The following is a 17,101-nucleotide window of genomic DNA, read 5'->3' as shown; positions in this document are numbered from 1 at the left end:
GGATTTGCTTTTACTTAGGTGTTGCATTCAACAGCTTCAGACTGAAGGGAAGCCTTCTGCTGTGTGAGAAGTCACCCTCAGCCTGTGGCTGGTAGTAGACAAGAGGAGTCTTTTAGAAAAGGTTGATTCCAAGAAGGAAGAGACCAGGAGACCACGAGAAGGAGAGAACACATGGACTTGGACTCACGGGTTCTCCAGACTCTAGAGTCAGATTAAGTCCTCATTGGGGTTTGTCTATGACAGGGAGTCTAAAGGAACTCAGTTTGCAATGCCTTGGTGGGTACCTAGGCGTCCACTATACTCTTAAGGGAATGCATACCCAGAAATCTTTGAGGAAAGCAAGATATAAGAAAAACAAGAACAGTTGTGGAATGCTTGCCTTGAGTGTTACACTAAATGCTCACATGCATCCTCCCGTTTCTTGCCTTCATCATGGTGCCTATTGGCACCATGCACCTTCCAAGGTTTCTCATGGAGATACATTTGGACTAACATGAAGCATGGGGGAGATCTTGTTTTGAATTAAATACTAAAAAAGTTGGTTATTTTACAAGCTTGGGCAAGTTTTTATTGGTGCCTCACGTTTCCCATCTTGAGGAATAATAGCATCCGCTTCGCAGTATAGCGTGAAGAAGACATGAAGAATGTATTTGAACCATTTAGTGTGATACAGAATACAGAAAACACTGCATTAGTATTGGTTTTCTGGTGGTGTCTCATTTACAGTACACATAAAAGCTACACGTTGAATCACGTTGTGTAGAGAAGTGGATTATTCCTACATTTACTGTGGGCACAGTGGAGAATAGTTGAGGAGAGCTGATGCTTGATTTATACACAGGAATCTGAGCACCACGCAAGGGTGGTGGTGGAGAAGCTGTACCATCTTGTTACTCATCTCTTACATTTAAAGATCTTCGTAGCTCCTGATGAGCCTTGTTTCTGTGACATCCCTAAGGTCAAGCGAGGGAAGGCTATGCCACTGATCAGTAAATTGTTCAAGGAATCCTAGTGCCTGTATCTTGCTTGGTCTTGCCTGAGTTGTCTTTTTTAATTCGAAGACTTGGAGCTACATTTTTCTAAATCTTACTATTATTATAATCAGACCAGGCCATACACAGCAATGTATAACGTAGGGCCTTGTGTGATACAGATGTTTCATCTTTTATTCTTGCTATGCTCAGAGTCCTGAGTTATGCTTGAGTGAGATGCTGATGCAGTTGAAGAATCCCAAGTCTTGGCAGAGCATCAGTCTCATAATTGTAACCGACAACTTGCGTGTGTATGCAACACCATCTTCTACCAGCATTGGTTTACTTTCTGTGTTATTGACTGGATACCACTTGTATTTTTACTTAAGTTAAGGAAACAGGCTTACTAACCTGAGCTCCTGCTTTAACAAAGCAGGCCTGGGATTTGAACTCAGATCTTTTTTTAGTCAGCTACAACAGAAAGCTGCCAACATCCCTGGGTGTTGGCGTCATCGCTCTAATACGCAGGGCTTATATTTGCATAATGTTACTGGGTGCCTATTCTGACCTTCGTTCCAGTCCCCAGCTATTGTGTTCTGTGTGGAATGAACTCCGCTGAGACATTTAGAGCACAGAGTATGTTACGTAGTAAAGGAAGGCACTCTGGAAGGACAAGCCTGGTAATGGCTAAGGTGACCATCATGGAGGAAAACACACACACACACACACATTGGAATAGAGGCTCTTTAGCTGTTAATCCTCCGGTTCTGTGATGCCTAGACATCTGGTGCTCCCAAAGGCTGATTCCTGACGACGTTTTCACGGTGACTGGTGGATTGAGATGTCTTAGAGTAAGGAGATTATCACCAAGGCAGAATGACTCCACCTTGGTTGTCCCAGGCTACTACGGTTTCGATATGACCAGGATGACAGGTGGTGACTTTTGTTTGTTTAGGTTGTACTCATAGCTCAGAATCATGCTCGTCACCTCAGTTACTCCTTGGCTCTTTAGTTGTCCATGGAAGCAGGAGATCAGGGTATGGAATGATTAGCCAGGGTCTTTAAAATTATTTAATTAAAAAAACTTTAATATGTCATAGACTAAGATGTTTATAAAATTAAAAATAAATCACTAGAGAAATAAAATTTAAAAAACAGGCTCAAAAATATACCACCCACTTAAAAGTTATTCAGGTCAAGAGGCATCAAATTACTCAGATATGTTATAATGAAAGCCTCCCTACATGTTTTTGATTTTGTCCCTATTTCTTCCATGACTGGTAATCCAGGTTTATGAATTATGTGTGAGGTTATCATTGGGGAGCACTCTTCCCTAGAGGAAAAATATTCAGCGATAAAATAGGGTTCTGCACCTGGAGCTCCTAGATATAAACCAGAGAACCCAGTGAACTTGGAAGGGAGAAATAGTTCCATATTCTTTATTAATCTCTAACTGAAATTTATCATTTCTTTTCAGTACAAATTTTGTCTAAAAACCACAGTACTGTTAAGTAGTACTTGTGATATTGGTCCAAGAGGTTGTATTACTTTATATAGTTAAGATAATATTGAGAGAATGCTAATATTCATCACTACTTTGAAATTTCAACAATCATTATGCTTATTATATCATTAGTCAGAATATCATTAATTAAAATTGCTATTGCAATTAAAAATACCCTAGTGACCATTTCATTATGAGCAGTTCCCTTTGTACCTTTTGCACGTCTTACACATACATTTAAAACAGCTCTAAGCATATCCAGATATGAGGTGGCCAAAGGGTCTCTGTAGCATAAACAATGTCAACAGTTTCATGGTGTTAAGAAAAGATCAAAGATATTCTCCTTAGCTCAGGGGTTTTCAACCTTCCTGGTTGAGATATAATACAATTCCTCATGTTGTGGTGACCCCCAACAATAATTACTTTCGTTGTCACTTCATAACTGTAATGTTTCTACTGTTATGAATCATAAATATCTGATAAGCATGATAGTCTCATGCTCTTTAAAGGATCCTTTGACCCCTGCAGGGGTTTCCAGTCATGGATCGAGAACCACTGCTGTAGGAGAAGAACCATTATTGATTAACTAACAGTTCTGCTCTTGGAAACGAAAGCTGGTCTGTGATTTGCGTTCAAAGGCCATTAACATTTCCATGATTGGCCAGGAAGCAATCACCAGCCCCTGGACTGTTTTCTGTGGATTGCTCTCCTCGGCCTTTATTGCTGGGCCATTCTTCAGAACCACAGGGAGCAGCTGCAGCAGGCAATGAGGTTTGTCTATGAACTGCATATTCCTTTGTGGCTTCAGACTTGTGTGCAAGTGTGTGTGTAAGGGTTGGCATGAATCTGTGCTGACCGCCTTTGGTCAAAGTGTCTTTGATACTTTGTATGGGCAGAAAACAACAACCACCACCCGAATGAAACATTTAAAATTGAACTCATGTATCTTGTCCCTGGGTAGGTCTGTATATCTGTGCATTTATGTGTGCATTTCCCTGGGTTTATACACCATCTTTAAGCCTGATGATAGATAAATCTATGTATCTGTGCATGATGGTATTGAAGTGGGAAGAATAGTATTCGGGGTGAGAATTAGGGAAATGAGGAAAAGGAATACTATCTGGAGGAAAGACCGAAGCTTCGTGGGACAGACTTTCTGGCAAGGAGTGGCGCTGTGGCTGAGGAGTGGCGATTGCAGTATCCATGATATTAGGACAAGGGAGGCTCGACCACTGTCCTTATGGGTTCGGCGTCTTTATTGATCAGACACAGAGTTGTTTTAGGGAAGAAGCTGAGGCGATGTGACTCCACGTGTAACGATGTTGAGATGAATATGTCAGGTAGGGGTTGGAGGAGATTTCATGTGGCCTTAGAGGGAAGTCAGCAAGGGAATCATGCATGTTTGAACAGGTAATCAGAAGCGATACAGAATTGAAGTGCCCAGGGGGAGAGGAGAGGCCAGTGGGTTATTCGCGGCTTCTTCCTGGTGACAGTTAATAGTTACTAAGTTGCTCAAGCCTGTCTAGACATTTGTGGGTATCTCTTTTCTGATTGGCCACAGATCTAAGGTAGAGCTATTGTTGGGGACAGGAAGAGATCAGCTCCATGGGTCTCACTGGAAAAGGCTGCCAGTGTTCCCTGCAGCTCTGGTGTGCACCAGGGGGACTCCTGATATCTAAGCCCTCTGTTGGTCTGGTGTCACAATGTAGGACAGAGATCACTTGTGGAAAAGCAAACGGGTGGGTGACTACAGGGAGTGGTTCTTGGTTTACTGTTCGGGGAAGGTGCCTGATGAAGTGGAATGACATTCTCTCCAGTGTTCCGGATTCACTGTGCCACACACACCTCCGCTTCTCACTTAAGTAGTTATTCCCTCACAGTGGAGTTTTAATGAACTAATAAGTCATGTAACAAAGTATTCCATTAGCGTGGGGCTAGACGGACCCAGACGAAGAAATTTCCAAGCAAAACTGGTTCAGACTGTTATGGTGGGGTTACAAGGAAGGCAACGTCTTGTGTACCCCGGCTTGAAGTAACAGAAGGATGCTATCTCTTCAAAGAATCCTGGAGAAACTGAGGTCCAGTGTTAAATGTCCCCCCCTCTCCTATGAGGTCACACACCCATTCTCAAATTAGCCTTGGGATCATGGATCAAGCTGCTATTGCTGAATACTTCTGAGAAACAGCAGGGTGTGTGGGAGCCTCCTTACTGTCTCATTCTGGCTCTCCGTGAAGTATTTTGCTAGATTTTTTTTTTTTTTTAAACCTGTGATCAAATGATTTCTAAAGAAGTGGCTTGGGCCAGCCATCAGCTTTCAACCCATCAGAGTAGAGGAGAGTTGTCCAGCTTTTCCAAGTTAACTGACAAGCCTACTTTAGCAATTTGGCCTCCATGTCATTTACCCATGCCCATAAGATGAGCCTTTGAAGTTATTTATTCAGAATGGCAAACTTGTATTGGACGATTCGTGTGAAGCAATGATCTTACCTTCTCTGTTACGTTTTCCCTGGCTGGCCTTTTCACAGCACAGCGCCCCCCCTCCCCACACGCTGCCTTCCCACAGACCTTATTTAGTACGACCCACCACGTTTTAGTTATTTATTTTTATTGTTTTTCCTTGTTTTACATATCGATCCCAGTTCCCTCTCCCTCTCTCTCATGTCCCCTGACTCCCTCCCATCCCATCCCATTCCACCTTCCCCCGCTCCACTCCACAGGGAGGGTGATGCCTTCCAGGAGGGATCATCAAAATCTGTCAAGTCATTTGGAGTTGGGTCTAGGCCCTCCCTCCTGTCTCTAGGATAGGGGAATATCTCTCCCTGGGGAATGTTCTCCCAAAGTCCTTTTGTGCACCAGGGATCCATCCTGGTTCCACAGTCTGAGTTCCCTTAGACTGCCCAGGCCTTCTAACTGAGACCCATGGTCATGGGGTCTGAGTCAGTCCTATGCTGGATTCCCAGCTGTCAGTCTGGGGTCCATGAGCTCCCCCTTGTTCAGGTCGGCTGTCTCTGTGGGTTTCTGTAGCCTCCTACCACATTGTTTATTTAGCCTGCTCTCTGTCTTTCCTATTCACAAGGATGTGAGTTCCACAAAGGCAGGGGTTTTTATGTTTTGGTTGCTGAGCATAACTGGCTCCTGGAAGGAGACCTGCACACAGTGGGGGCTTAGCCGGCACTCAGTAGGAGCTTAATAAGCATGGCAGATGAACGAACAGACTGCAAGCACACTCCCCTTCCTCTGAATACCACAGCGTTGATAACCTTATGACAGATACACCCGAGCAATGAGGCTCACTGGTAGCCTTTTCCTTTCAGACACATAGAATGTGCTGTGGGCCCTACACTCAAGGTGAGTAGATGTCTACAGGTGCTTATACAAATCCCTAGCTGCCGTGGAGACAGGTAACAGAACGTGGTTTCCTTTCGTAAGCCCATTGCTTGTCTTTAGATAGAAGCTTCTTTCAAGTACCTCACTCCTTAATGTAGAGACTCTCATTATTTCAAGGATATACATGGTTCTCTGCCTTTGTGGAACACAGTAGGTACTGGTATAAGGTCAGGCTCCCGGCTCTGTCACAGATCTGGCCTTTGTACTACCCAGTTTCTATAAATAACGGTTAGTTCAGTTGTGACACGGAGCAGACCATGCCAACTGGACAATGGTTATGAGAACGAAAGAAAGTCATGCATGTAAGGCATGCTTAGCCAGCTCGGATGATCTGCAGGCCAGCCCTGGCTAATGAGCCAGAGGAGACATGCTAAGACCACAGTCTCCCACAAAGCATCAGCTGCGATACCCCGTGTGCTGTGGGCACGGAACACAGAGTGGATGTGGAAAGCACGGCTGTGTGGTCCAAAGGGCAGGTGTTCAGGTCCGGGCTGCCCTGCTTATCTGTTGCATGGAGGTAATGAGAGCTGCTGAAGCTTAGCTTATTCATCCCAGGGATACCAGCTGTAGTTCTCAGGGGCTGTCATGAGGGCTGCGTGTGGGAAGTAGGGAAAGTTCTTAGCACATTTGCTTGATCGTCCACTACGATTGTCATCAGCACTAACACTGAAATGATACCCTTGCTAAACAAAAAGAACATTCAACGAACGATGACAGATTGCTACACAACCGTTGTTAAAAGCATCTTTTTTAAAGCACTCTATCCTAATTCTTAAATTGGTCTCTTTCTGTTTTTCTTGTTCTTTATACCTCCCTCCCCCTGCTTCTAGAGAGGAATAGAAGTTTCTCTCTTCACAGGAGCCCTGCCCTGGGCGGATCATCCCCAGCTTTCCTCCTAGTTAGAGTCCAGACCTTCAGTCAGTAGTTCTGATCAAATGTGCCTTTCCTGCTGCACCAGGGTCTGCCCCGAGCCCCAGGAGAAGCCCTACAGTTGGAGGCAGCAAGAAGCCTCTGCTAGGCATGTAGTTTTAACTTCAGGAATGCCATGGGCACCCACAGTGATACTTGTGGTATTCTGCCATATTTCAACTCCTGTGCAAGTTGCTATTGCAGGGAGTCCTACAGCTAAGTGCTAAAGTCTCCCCAGCACTCAGGGAATTCAGTTTCCAAGTCCTTCTTTTCTTTTAAACTTGAAGAAAGTTTTTAAAATTGTGGCTCTGATAATGGAACCCAGGCCTGACATGTGGCAGGAGGACTCTCGAGGTGTCTCCTCAGTGTAATTAAAGGGGCTGTCACCTCAAGTTACCAATGGCATTTGTCTTCTTAGTTTACAGGAGGTCTACATTCATCTATCAGTTCTCCAGATGTATGGTTCCCTTTAGCTCTCTCTCTCTCTCTCTCTCTCTCTCTCTCTCTCTCTCTCACACACACACACACACACACACACACACACACACGGGCGAGAGAGAGACAGATATAAAATTCTAGAATCAGAATAATCAGTGGACAGCTAGGTTGAAGCCGGTGTGTGGAAGGCCACCCGCAGAATTCACCAATGATCACATGAGCTTAACTGTTTATTCAACCTGAGCAGTTGTTACCAGAATCTAAAGGCCTTTTCTTGCTTAGCTTCAAAAGAAACAAAACCAAAACCTGAAATCCACAGAAATCAAAGCCTGGAGACAGTGAGATTGGAGGAAGGGATGGACTTCCTCAAGGCCAAGCTTGAAGACAACAGACTTCTCTGTCTCAGGCCTCCATCCTGTAGGTTAGGTTAGGTGCAGTAGGAAAATCTCAGAGCTGGGCAGTCTTTCTCCATGGGCATGTCTCATCCCGTTCTCTGAAAGGCCAAATTGACTAGAACCAGTGTGTGTGTTTTCTTTGCAGACAGGGATACTATTTTCTGTGAGGCCATTTTTGTAGGCTGAGGAGGGACTGGGTAATTCCAGAATCAACAGACAGTGCCAGGCTGCGGAGAAGCAGAAGTGGTAACAGGGTTTCCAGTGCCAGCATTGAAGACTAGGGGGAGAGAGCAGAGGTTAGAAGAGGCAGGCTGCTCCGGCTCTGTTCGCCCAACCCTTCAGAGCGCTTCAAGTGAAGTCAGAGCTGCCTGTCCGCACGCAGTGTTGTCTGTGCGAATCACGATCTTTAATGCCTTTACAATAGTTAGACTCCAAATGTCATGAAGACCCACAGCTCCCCTTCCGAACTCTGAAACAGTCGGCATCTATATTTGTTTCTCTTCCCTCTCAGATCTTCAGGTGGGGCCCACACATGGTCTGGACGTCTCTTTGGGGCACGTGTGGGTGGAATTTTCTTGGACTGGGAACTTCCTGTTTCCTCTGATTTTCTCACAGTCACCCCCTCATAGGAATGTTGATCGTGCCTCAGGGTCGTTTCCCTAGTGTCCTGATAATTCCTATCCTGCTCCAGACGGCTGACCTGAGACCTGTCTTCATGGCTTTTGCTCCCTGAGACCGTCTTCAGTTATTCCCGCTTCTGCCTCTGATTCCTTCAGCAGTTAGGATACATCCTCCATTTTGTTTTCAATCTCCTCTCTTTCCTTCTTTTCTTTCTCTTCCCCTCTTCTTCAGGTTCTACCTTTATTCTCAGAGTCAGAGGTGTTCAGTTCACTTGGGACAAACGTCTTTACTGTTCTAGTTCTTTGTTTATTTGAGACAGGGTTTCTCTGTGTAACAGTCTTGGCTGTCCTGGCACTCACTCTGTAGACCAGGCTGGCCTTGAACTCACAGAGCTCCGCCTGCCTCTGCCTCCAGAGTGCTGGGATTAAAGGCGAGCGCCACCACTGTGCACCCCTGTGCCAGTTCTTAACTTGTATTGTTTCCTCCATCTTTGCCATGGACGCTGCTTGGCTTTGCTTCCTACATCTGTAGTCTGACTCCAGCCTGCTTTTGTTCTCAAACCGCAGCTGGCTTTATAGTTTTTTTCTTTCCTTTTCTTTACGAAGCCTCTAAAAGTCTGTGCTGTTCTTTCTTCAGTTCACGATTTTCAGGTGGAATTTTTACCCCCTGGGCAACACATTTCTGATTTCATCCCCAACACAAGCCCTCGCGTTTGCTTTCCAATCTTTCCAGCCTTGTCGATTTGATTTAGGTGTGCCACCTTCCATCTGGCCAAAGAAAAGTGCTCCTCTGGCTGGTCTTCGTCGTCTCTTTTTGGAGATGCCTCTTCCTGCCACAGCAGCCCAAGAGATTTTAGTGAACCCCCGACCGTCGCTTTTGTTTTCTTTTGCCCTCAGTTTCCAGCAATTTCCAAGAGAAATCAGCTCTTCCTGCAGAGCCAAGTGTGTGTTTTTGGTCCATCAAATTAATACTCTGATTTGAATGGATAAACATTGGTGAGGATTTCCCTGCTTGTATCCTTTTATGAAGCCCCCCACCCTTTCTGCTGAAACAGAGACAGCGGCGTTCCCTCTGTGCCCACCCTCAGCATTTTCTCCCATCATCTTCTCTCATTCCCAAGGCGCAGCCCAGCTCATCATCATCCTACGTTGCTGGAGTTTCTTTCCCGCCAGGTCCTGCCACGGCTTCAGCCCCAAATAAACACATGGGTGCCATATTAATTATTAAATTGTCGACCCATGGCTAGGGCTTCTTATTGGCTAGCTCTGTCTTAGTTATTAGCCCGTTTCTATTAATCTAAGTATTTATACATGGCCTTATCTTACAGAGATTGCCTGGCATGTCCTTTCTTTTCCGTCTCTATCTACATGGCGTCTCTTGGAGCAACCCTCCCCCTCCCCAGCACTCTCCCAGTCTCCTAGCCCCGCCCATCTTCCTGACTCCACTGGCTATTGGCCAAACAGTGTTTTATTCATCAACCAATAAGAGAAACATAATACAGAAGGACATCCACCATCATTTCTACTTCTTTATTGTCCCTTGGCATTTATTTCCTCCCCTCCACCTTACTTTTATGGTGTCTTGCCTCACCTTGGTTTTCCTTGAATTACATTACTAATTGAGTTAGTGTGTGTCACCTTCAAGGTCTCACTAATGCAGAAAATGAGGATAAATCCAACTGGGTAATATTGGAATGGTAATTCTCCCCTCCCCTTTCAGGGCTTAAGGAAGTATTTCTCTTGTAATATCTGGAGAATACATGTTACTATTCTTGAGAGCAGTTATTACATTTGAACACATGAAGCAAAAAAAGATGTTTGCCAAGAATCAAGAAGACTCAAAAAAATGCCAACGATGCTTTATTTAAAAGAGCACATCTATCAATCTGCATTAGTTATGTATTATTAGGGAACAAATTACTCTAAAATTTTCTGCTTAACAGATCAACAATTCTTGTCTTCCAGCTTCTCTGGTTGAGAAATATGGTAAGGGTCATTCATGAGGTGGAGGCTGAGACATGAACCTTGTCAGTGGTCCAGTGAAGTATACTGATTGGATGGAGGGGCCACTTTCAAGGTGACTACAGTACTTTACATGGCAGCCAGTTTCCTTAGGATAGGATCCAAGCAACAAAGTAGAAGGAGTCACAGTTGCATCTGTAACCTGGCCTTAGAAGTCAAGCTTCTATCATAATTCCGTTAGAATCTGCAGCCCAACTCCATCAGGTCAGGAAAGGAGGGTACCATAGGATTTGTGGACTCAAAACTCACTATCACAATTTTACATGACGCTGAGTTTGAGTGTGTCTCATGTATTCGGTACCCTCCTACTGGACAGACACGTTGTTCTCACAATGAACAACCGTCTGTGTTTGCATTGATTCTCAGACACACTTCAAATTTTTGCCATATCATGGAGCCCACGTGTGTACAGTTTGACCAGATGTGGAGATGGTCCTTCATAGCATCTGACATACCATTTAAAGTAATAGCATAAAGAACAACCACCCCTCCCCCCACATCACAGCTGTAAGCAGTCACCAAAGAGAAGGGCCCTGGTTACTTGGAATGTCGTTCTAATACCCCTTCTCCTACAGTGAACACACGATCACCTGTTGCCTCATTGGTTAATTAGAGTAAGTATAAAATAGTACTAACCTTTGTGGAACTCGATTAGAAAGACAAGTATTATGGGGATTTCTCATAAAGCTTTTGCTGGTATGAGGTATTGTAGATAAGATCTGGGAACACCAGAGTTAAGGGCGCTTATTTCACTGTGGGAAAACACAAGGTGGCCCCTGTCAGAGAGAAGGGCTTTCAACTCCGCTTCCTTTTGTGTAGGAAGAGTCAATTACACTCACGTTCTTTTTCCAGAATATGAAAAGTAAATCCTCTTGTCAACTAATCGCTGAGCAAAGGACTGTGAGTAATTCTGAACGAGGAGAGGGTATATGAGTATACGCTTGATAGAGTAGAGAATGAAGACAGAGGAACTCAGTTTTAGAGCTATATATCAAGGTCTCAGGGAAGAAGGTAGGACATATTCCCTTGGAGTAAATAGCGTATGGTTTATAAGTCAGCCTGAAGACTAGTGAAAGGGATGAGGAGGAAGGTGGCCTTGAGTGAGCAGTACTGATGCTCATGGGTCTTCTTTACTGTGTGTGTGTGTGTGTGTCTCAGATAATAGGGCCATAAAACACTTAAAAGATAAGAAGGTCGCATCAGAGCATGCTGATAAGAGCAGAACTTCACAATGTGCAAGAGACCTTCTGCCCAAATCATGACAATTACTTCCTTGAAGATGCCATCTCCTGTTACCATCACACTGGGTGTTAGGTCTTATCGTAGGATTCAGAGGGAAGTGTATATAGTCAAATCATAGCTAGAAGTAAATGTGTAATTTCTGCATTTTTAAAAATAACAATTCCTGGAGCCGGAGATATGGCCCAGCAGTTAAGCGCATTTGTTCTTCCTGCAAAGGACCTGTGTTAGATTACCAGCACCCATATGGTGACTTACAACCAGTTTTCTGTAACTCCAGTTCCAGGGGATCAGTACCCCTCTTATGACTTTTATAGGTACCAGATACACACAAGGCACATATACATGCATGTAAGCGAAACATTCATACATAGAAAATGAAACAAATCGGAAATAAATTAACACAGCAAATCCTCAAGGATCCATTGATGACTCTCCCTCAGAAAGTGACTACTAACCAAGTGATTCACGAAATTCTCAAGTCTGAATTTTATTAGCTCTCATCTGCACTATTGTTCCTAAATATCACAACCATTAGAAGGAACAGAGGCTCCTGGCTGTCATGTCATTACAAACCAGGTCAGGGAAAGGAACCAGGGATGCCATATTGTGCCAGAAAGGACGGATAGTACAAGAGATTCTTAGGGATATACCAAGTTGAGGAGGCCCTTTCTGGGCAGAGATGGGAAGACATGAGAATTAATGATTTCAACGGATTAGTAAGAGTTAAGTGTGCTTAAACCCACCAATTTATGGAAATGATTAGAATATTAATTTCAGTCTCCTTTGAAAGATACCAGGAAAACAAGTATTTTGACAAGCAGCAAATAAAGGAGTTAGACATTCAACCCATCATCGTCATCCCCTCGCTTCTGAAGGAAGTAGTAGACAATGTTGTATTTCTGTGTACAGAAATATTTCTTCCAGCAATTAAAGGAATAATAATCTCAGGAACCCATTCTATAATTCTTTTTATTTATTTTTTATTTTACATGTCGATCCCAGTTCCCTCTCCCTCCCTCCCCATTCCCTCCCTCTTACCCTCTCTGCCCCCTCACATGCCCCCTGACCACCCTCCCCTCCCATCCCCCCACCCCAATTCCACATGTAGGGCAATGCCATCCAGGTGGGGTCATGTAAATCTGTCAAGTCATTTGAAGTAGGGACTAGGACTTCTCTCCTGTCTCTAGGTTAAGGGAGTGTCGCACCATGGGGGATGTGTTCACAAGGTCCTTTTGTGCACCAGGAATACATCCTGGTTCCACTGTCTGAGGTCCCTTGGACTGCTCAGTCTTTCTAGCTGAGACCCATATTTGGGGGGGCCTGAGTCAGTCCCATGCTGGATTCTCAGCTATCAGTCTGGGGGCCCGTTAGTTCCTCCTTGTTCAGGTCAGCTGTCTCTATGTGTTTCTGTAGCCTGGTCTTGTTCTCTCCCTCTGCATCTGGATTCTAGTTCAACTCAGTGTTTAGGTATGGGTGTTTGCTTCTGTTTCCAACAGGTACTAGGTGAGGGCTCCATGATGGTGGATAAGTTAGTTGTTGATCTCATTATCAGGGAAGGGCATTTATGGTAGCCTTTCCACGGTTGCTCAAATTGTTAGTTGGAGTCAGTCTTGTAGGTCTCTAGACCTTTCTTTAGGTTCAGTTTTCTCTTCAAACCAATAATGGCTCCCTCTGTTTCTCTCTCTCTCTCTCTCTCTCTGTCTGTCTCTCTCTCTCCTGTCTTCTAATCCTACCCTGACTCAATCTTCCTGGTCGCACGTGTTTTCCTCTCCTCCCCTTCTCTTTCTCCTACTTCTCTCTCCATTCACTGCCCCCCCCCCACTTCCCCTGTGCTCTGGGGGACTTGTCCCTTCCCCTTCTGTGAGGGACTTTATATGAATCTCTTAGCATACACCTTGTATCCTAGTTCCTCTGGTGGTGTGAATTATAGGCTAGTGATCCTTGGCTCTAGGTCTAAAATCTGTATATGAGCGAGTATATACCATGTTCCTCTTTTTGTGACTGGGTTACCTCGTTCAGGATGGTTTCTTCAAGTGCCATCCACTTGCCTGCGAATTTCAAGATTCCATTATTTTTTTTTTCTGCAGAGTAGTATTTCATTGTGTAGATGTGCCACATTTTCTTTATCCATTCTTCAGTTGAGGGGCATCTAGGTTGCTTCCAGGTTCTTGCTATTACAAATAATGCTGCTATGAATATAGTTGAGCAGATGTCTTTGTTGTATGGATGTGGATCATTTGGGTATATGCCTAAGAGGGGGATTGCCGGGTCCTGTGGTAAACTAATTTTTATTGGGATATTATATCTTGGAAATGGCAGTGGCTGCTCAAATACCACAAGAAAGAGAATAAGATTTTATGTTTCCTGGTGAAGATGCTTTGCCTTCTATACCCCTCTGCTGCTAAACCATTTAAACTAAGTCTGAAAAATGTCGGATCCTATTAATTAGCTTTAAATATAAGAGAAACATGCTAGCATGACAAAAAAATCAATCAATGACGTTGAAGCGATGTGGAATGTCTACAGAACAGGCTCTTTGGTTTAAAAGTGACTCAGTATAAACTAATGACAATACTTACACCTTACTTCATCTTTGTGAGATCCAACGTGTATGAAAATTTATGTCAACAATTGCAAACGTCATTTGAAGAGTTTATGAACAGTGAATTTCAACATTGGTTAGGTATTTGGTAACAATACTGTAAAGATATATAGGTGCCATGGTAGTGTTTTTGCTGGTTGTTTTGTAAAGCTTCTTGTAAAGGTTTGAAAATAAAATTAATATTTTCAGGTGAAGATGTGTGAAATTTGAGATTTACCTCATAACAATGCAGGATGAGGGTGACAACTAAATAGGAATAATGGTAAAATAAAATTGGCCAGGAACTGTTTTTTATTTTAATTTAGATGGTGGGAGGTTTTACATACATTTGAGCTTTGGAAGTAAAAAAAAATATACTAGTTACAATTAACACATTTTAAATCTAAAACTGTTCTCTCTCTTTTCAGATGGCAAGACCAAGGTTTAAAAAGTTCAGCAAGCTGGAGCTTATACTCATTTTCCTGCTGCTTGTATTGTTCATCGTTGCTGTGGTTCTAATTGTGCTCTTAGCCAATTCAACACAACAAAATGGTAACGAGGGACTCTGAGTCTCTTCCATATCAGAGCAAACCCACCACCAATGGTAGAGAAGTCATGCTTTTATATTGTGTATGTTTGAATGTGGACACGAATACACGCAGATTGTACGTATCTTCCTAAATATCTAGAAGCCATGGCTGGTCAATAGATAGTAGGTTTGCATTCTGAAACTTTCATTTCCACATTTATTAGCTAGTGCATTTGATCCAGCTCTACAGTTGGCTTGGAAATTTAATTGCTGGTGATACAAAATAACTATAATTCCGTTAGTACTGATAATGAACAACATGCTGCGTAAAAGGAAATGTGTGTATATATTTACTATGTATCAATTCAACTATTTAAGGCCCTAAAATTTGTCCTTGAAAACCTACACATGTTATTGTTATCAAAATAATCTTGAGCTGACATATCTCAAAAGATGGCCTAGGTATGTTGAGTGATCCTGGCTTTCCTATCTACCTCATAAGGGAGCACTTCTTGTGGGAGCCAGAACTTTTTTTTTTTTTTTTTTTTTTTTTTTTCCAGAAAGTAAGATTAGAATCATAAGGATCATTTAACATTTAAAGTTTCATGAGCCTGAAGAGGGAGCTAAAGCATCAGGAAGAAGGTGGTCCAGACACAATTTGTTTAATGCACTGTTTGTTGAACTGGAAACTCCGGTGCAAAGAAAAACAACCAGTAGCAACATTTTCTTGTTATGTCATTGTTTATTAAGACAGTACCATGGACGAAGCTTCTTCCCTGTTTCAGAGCGCAATCAAAATGTCCTTTCCATTCTACTGATCTTCACATTAGGAACCAAAGTTTTGTAGCCATGGGGTAGTTTCTAGACTTCTGCATTCCTTTATGTTGACACTTGGGCATTTATAATTCCAGAAGAAACCCACCACTCAGAAGTGTTTTGAGGGACTAGGGCTTGCCCCCAGAAAACAGAATTGAAGCTGCTGTGCTTGAGATCGCCAGGGCTAGTGAGTTGATGGTTCAGCAGTGAAAGGAACTTGCTGCCGGGCCTGATGATCCAAGGTCAATCTCTGGAGCTCACATGATGGAAAGAAAGAACTGACCCAGTCGGGCTGGGCGCTGACCTTCTGTCAGTCTTTAGATCGATTGGCTGGCTCATTCAGTTTCTGTTGTCCCGTGTACTATTGCCATCGGAGCATAAAGTAGCTATTAACAAATAATTGTATTTGTGCTCCAACAATTCTTCATCTATAGAGACATGTTTGGACCGAATTCGACTGGCAGAGTATTGTTTACTGATGTAGCCTAAAGTCAAGTTGGTGTCCAATTTTTACAAACTCCTAATGATGGAGCACTTTGTCTTGTGTGTACCATATTTCAGGGGAACTCCAGCAAAGAAGGACATGATGTTGGTATACACAGAGGTGAAAACAGTTAGCAAGAACGGTGTTATAAAGTAAAAACACAGAACCTCAAACACATGGAACACATAAACACATCGGTCGGTAGGAAAGTTAGCAGAGTTGCTAAGTGCCGAGAACCCCGGTCCTATTAAAGTCTGTGGTCATAATTTCGTTCATTTTACGTCTGCTTTTGTGATATGACATTCCTAGATACGGACACAGGTGGCACCCCAGACCCTGCAGTCACAAGAACTAGCACTCCAGATACTACGATGACAAGAACTACTCCTAATCTACCCAGTTGCCCAGTTCTCAGTGAACAGGAACGGATAAATTGCATCCCTGACAAGATACCTAACAAGGTTTGTGCATCTTGTTTTCACTGAAGAATTCTTAACACGGTGCAGTCTCTTCTTTCCCTCTTACCCCTTCTTTTTGTTTGCCTCCTCTCTTCCCCTCCTCCTCCCTCTCCTTCCCGTTTTCATCTTGTCTTCTTTTTCTTCTCGGTTCACACAAAGTTGTGTATACAGCAGCATCCGTGTTTGTATGGTCACGTAGCTTCAAGGGAAGACGGGCTAGAATATAGCCTTGGGCTGCCAGGTTCAGCCAGTTATATCAGAATTTCAGATGAACAATGACCATGTTTTTAGTGTAAGTATGCTCCAAGCAAGGTTTTGATGTAGTGAAAGTATGTTTATCGTTTTGCACGTGACTACGCTTGATTGCAGTCCTCAAATTTTCCACTGCCTCTCTTCTTGCTGACATTATGTCATTTCAAAAGGTTATCTGGGATCGACAATTAAAAAAAAAATCATGCATGTGAACAAAGCATGATTTAACCTAAGGACAAAGTTTGAAGAGTTAAACTGTTGAAGGAAGAAGGTAATTAATGCCAGCGTAAAGAGATTGCAGGGACATGGGACTTTAGTCCAGTATTTCTCAGTCGCCAGCTTATGCACATCAGAGGATATTATGATAATAAAGCCATTGCACATGACCTACCATTTACATTATGAGAATAAAAATTATATCTAAGTGAAAACAGGCTTCTGAGCAAAGTCCACGCAGGTGAAACGACAGATTACTATCAGTTGCACAGTGGA

General features: G+C 43.3%; 1 protein-coding gene across 1 annotated transcript in view; it reads left to right on the top strand.

Annotated features, from left to right (window-relative positions):
• The first annotated feature begins 3,161 nt into the window (after nt 1-3,161).
• The window catches only part of LOC127214238 (maltase-glucoamylase-like), a 115,707-nt gene continuing 101,767 nt past the window's right edge, over nt 3,162-17,101 (top strand). The window contains 3 exon segments of the mRNA XM_051174634.1: nt 3,162-3,246; nt 14,499-14,622; nt 16,233-16,360. Of these exon segments, the coding sequence (XP_051030591.1) occupies nt 14,499-14,622; nt 16,233-16,360 (252 nt within the window). The 5' untranslated portion in view covers nt 3,162-3,246.

This window comes from Phodopus roborovskii, unplaced genomic scaffold (genome assembly GCF_943737965.1).
Source record: "Phodopus roborovskii unplaced genomic scaffold, PHOROB, whole genome shotgun sequence".
Taxonomy (NCBI): Eukaryota; Metazoa; Chordata; class Mammalia; order Rodentia; family Cricetidae; genus Phodopus; species Phodopus roborovskii.
The sequence above is the reverse complement of the archived record's forward strand: the minus strand, read 5'-3'. Positions and strand labels throughout refer to the sequence as shown.